At 28.4% G+C, this 4,094-nt stretch overlaps 1 protein-coding gene across 1 annotated transcript; it reads right to left on the bottom strand.

Annotated features, from left to right (window-relative positions):
* Nucleotides 1–3,211: 3,211 nt before the first annotated feature.
* Nucleotides 3,212–3,872, bottom strand: LOC106752482 (non-specific lipid-transfer protein 1). The gene is made up of 2 exons (XM_014634168.1): nucleotides 3,501–3,872; nucleotides 3,212–3,394 (listed from the first exon to the last, which is right to left on the bottom strand). Exons 1-2 carry the CDS (start codon nucleotides 3,842–3,844, stop codon nucleotides 3,385–3,387), a joined length of 354 nt encoding a protein of 117 aa, XP_014489654.1. The 5' UTR covers nucleotides 3,845–3,872; the 3' UTR covers nucleotides 3,212–3,384.
* Nucleotides 3,873–4,094: the final 222 nt, after the last annotated feature.

Genomic DNA, 4,094 nt, shown 5'->3' with positions numbered 1-4,094 from the left:
TACATTAATAAGGTCATCATCATCATAATTTCATACATCTTTATTCACAAGCATATTTATCCATAAATTTTTCAACCATTTCATAAACAACATTTACACATCAATTATCTTGACTATTAAAGTCATTAACGCGAATATACTAGCACCAAGAACCAATTAAAGAGAAAATAGAACTAACAGTGAAACTGGCACTCAACGACCCCATTTTGGTGCTCAGCTCTAAAGCATTTGCAGAAGCTGACACTCAACAATACAACTTGTTGCTCAATGTCTTGTAGTTAAAATGCACCCCTACTTGCATAATGAGTGCCAGTCTGCTACTACTTAACACTATAAAGATATTAGAAAATGCATTTTTATGATATGAGGGAAATTAGACCCTTTTAATTTATCAATTTGGTACTTCTCTTTTCGTACTTTGTTCAAAACAATTTAGATACAATAGAGCTTTACCAAATTACTCAATTGCTCATATTTCAATTATCTCATTCACGCACTAAAGCAATCATAGACACTTACCATATGATTATCATTCAAATCATACAATATCACTTCAGCCACACACACCAAATTAGATTCATTAGAGACAACTAAATTTCATCCCTAAATGCAATATAGCATCAACATGCAAAACATCAAATTGATAAAAACTCACATAACACAGATCAAGACTAGTTTTCCTTAACAAAGTGGTTCAACAAACCCAAACAACTCTAAGAATTCCAAACTACCTCCAACCATACATGATGCTCTATCTACACATAAAAACATCACAAGAACGACCAAACTATATCCTCATGATCACTGATTGGTAGAGACTCGAAAAAAAAAATTAAAAAGACACATGCAACTCGAAAAGGCTCACATGTAATAGAAAACAAAAGAAACCAAGTAAAGAGTTGAAACCCAACTTAAGCAAACAGAAAAAATGTTTTATCCAAATTAAAGAGCTCAACGCAAGAATCACTCCTACTATCTCAGATCTACAATAAGATGAAGGGGTGAGAAGTCCTACAGAGAAGTAGAAAAACTCTAGAAAAGTAATTGCTAGAGAGATGACTTGTTTAAAGTAATGAAATATGTTAAAACTTACTATTTATATAAATCCTTTCAATGTTAAAATAATCAAGTCTCACTATTTTTAAATCATTATCAATTCTAAAATAGCAATTTTTAGATCCTCACAATGTATCTATGTGTAATGGGATATTATTCAAAAATTTTGATGTCTTTTGAAAAAAAAATAGTATATTTTTTCAACTATTGTTTTATTGATTACAAAGTTATTGATAAAAATTCTTTATAGTATAAAAAAATAAGTTTTATAATAGAAGCCCCTTTCAAACTCTTTATACCTTAAAAAAAATAAAAATCGAATTAGAAACTTGTTAGATATTTATTAAGAATTTAAATGTGAGTTTAAATTTTATATTAGATAAAAATAAAAATTTGAGCAATAATAAAGTAAAATAATATTCAGTGTAAATTTAAATATATTGAGAACTCAAGTTTAAATTTAAGTTTAAGGTAGAAATTACGAAATTGAGCAATATACTAAGCAATGGGAGTAGTGTCAATTCCTTATTTGGATTAAATTTTTGTTTCATTGGTATTGTATTTTTCGGTGAATCCTCCCTCAAAAGATCTATTAATAATGGTATCAAAGTCGATGGTTATGTTTTGATGACTAGATCAAACGAGGTATAATATGGGTGAAAAATCCTAGATGCGAGGATTCAGTGTAGGGCAAGTCTTTTTGACAATGATTTTAGACAAGTGTTTTATTATACTATAACGACAATAAAAGAAATTCATTATTGAAGTATTCATGATTAAGAATGTCTTTGCTTGAAAGAAAGTATATCAATATGAAAGGGACTTGAATAAATTCATTCAATTAAGGTTTTTGGATGAAAGTGATGTCAATCTCTAGGATTTATGTCTCATTAATATTATATTTCCTTGATAAATTCTCTCTTGTCAATCAAAATTTGGTAGCATACTTTAAAATGTACAAATTATATAGTAAATCAATTTCGTATCCTTACGTATTTCTTTTTTATTAGTAACAAATAATATATTAATGTGAAATACCTAAGAGTGTTTCAATCCTTTTACAAAAACATACAAAAAAGTTTAATCACAAAATATGCATAAATAAAAACTCCAAACAAAGAGGCTGACATAATAGAAATATAAAAACGTAATCAAACGAAGTACACTCATTTGATGATCTAATATATCGGGTTTCTTTTTCTTCATCATCTAGCTTTCCTTGTTAACCAAACATTATAGGTTTTGCTTTCTTAATATATCTAATATCGTCTCAAAAATAGTCTTCAAGAAATCTTTTTTCTAAAAATTTCTACAAAATTGTAAAAACTTAAAAACCACTTAGTTTTAAAGATAATATCATTGTGTAAATCACTGTATATTAGTGGAAGAATACAATCATGTTGAATAAATGTGATCTTATACATCCCACATCAATTAGAAATTATATCAAATTATAATATATGAGTAAAATGTAATTCTTATTTTATTAGTTGATTTTATAAAAAAAATATAAACTTATTTATTAAAACAATATTAGAATATTTTAAAACCTATCTTTAATCTATGTTTTGTATTGGATTACGGATAATGTTTAGGGGTATATAATACCACATAAAATATCTAGTATGTAAACAAATACTTTTATAATGATAGGAATATAATTTTTATTTTTTACAATATCAAATAAATGTCATTTTAACCTGGATTAGCGTGATTGAAATTATTTATTATATTCTAAGAATTGTTATACATTTTTAAGTTATGGTTTTCACAGCAGAATGTTATATATCCTAGGACATTAAACACAATTATGGTAAAGATGTTAAATTTTATCAATTTTTTTTTGTATAATTTTATTCCGCTAAACAAGTAATTTCAACTTTCCAGTGATTCATCATCTATGAAATCAATTATCAAACAAGTGTCAATTTTATTATTATTATTTATTCTTTTTTTCTGTTACTCCTCTTTGTAGGCCTCTTAATCTTTCATCACTTCGCCACTAAAATTTTAAAGATATTATTTTTATGAATGAATAGAATATCCATCCAAAATAATAGTTCATGAGTATCCGATTAAATTATTATCAAATAAATCAAATTCAATTATATTTTTAATTAATCAGTTTCACATCACAGAGCCTTGAAGAAAATGATAAATTAAAGGGAAATATCTTTATTGCTGACATATATATATATACTTGAAGACATTCATTGGATCGTTACACACAATCCATACTCCTTATTTCCTTCTATATCTAGATACACGCATAATTGTTTTTCATTATTCATACAATAATATTGCACCCTTCTGCTGATAATTGCTGGCTTAGTTCACACTGCAGAATCACATAAAAAACATAAAGTTTAAGAGTAACTGTGAGATTATTTAGAGATGAAAAAAAGGGAAATTTGATAGCAGAAAGAAAAATGAAGGATACTTACGCAGAACAGTTAGTAGAAGGGTAGACTTTGAAGGGACACTTAGTGCCACATTTTTCAGGAACTTCATTAACATAGTTATAGTCGATGCCTGGGATGAGTGCAGCTCTGTCCTTAATGCATTGGCATGCTCCTCTTCGATCATCCCCATTCTTGTAGGCTGCATTCAAAGAGTATACACCTTGGCAACACAACGATGACACATTCCCTCCAAAAATTCCATAAGGTATGCATGGAAGCAGCCAAACAGTCACTTGTTCACATGTCAAGGTTGATTCACCATAAGAGCATGTTATCATCATGCAAGCCATCATTGAACCTACCAATGCCAACTTAGTCACTGCCATTATTATTCTTTTCTCACAACTCCCTTTCTTTGTTCATGAATATATAAGGTGTTAGCTAGGGTTTCTACTATATATAGAGAGAATGAACAAGATTGGAAATTTCGCAGTGCGAGAAATTTTAACATACAGACAAAGATTCTTTTGGTGTTTCTGCGTCATGATGATTTATTGGGAGAACAATATCTCAACAAGTTTCAAACAAGTTGCGTGTGCTGTTTCTTTTTGAAAACTAGGATTAGGGATAGGGCTA

Source organism: Vigna radiata, unplaced genomic scaffold (genome assembly GCF_000741045.1).
Source record: "Vigna radiata var. radiata cultivar VC1973A unplaced genomic scaffold, Vradiata_ver6 scaffold_158, whole genome shotgun sequence".
NCBI lineage: Eukaryota > Viridiplantae > Streptophyta > Magnoliopsida > Fabales > Fabaceae > Vigna > Vigna radiata.
This window is presented reverse-complemented; position numbering and strand designations above follow the sequence as displayed.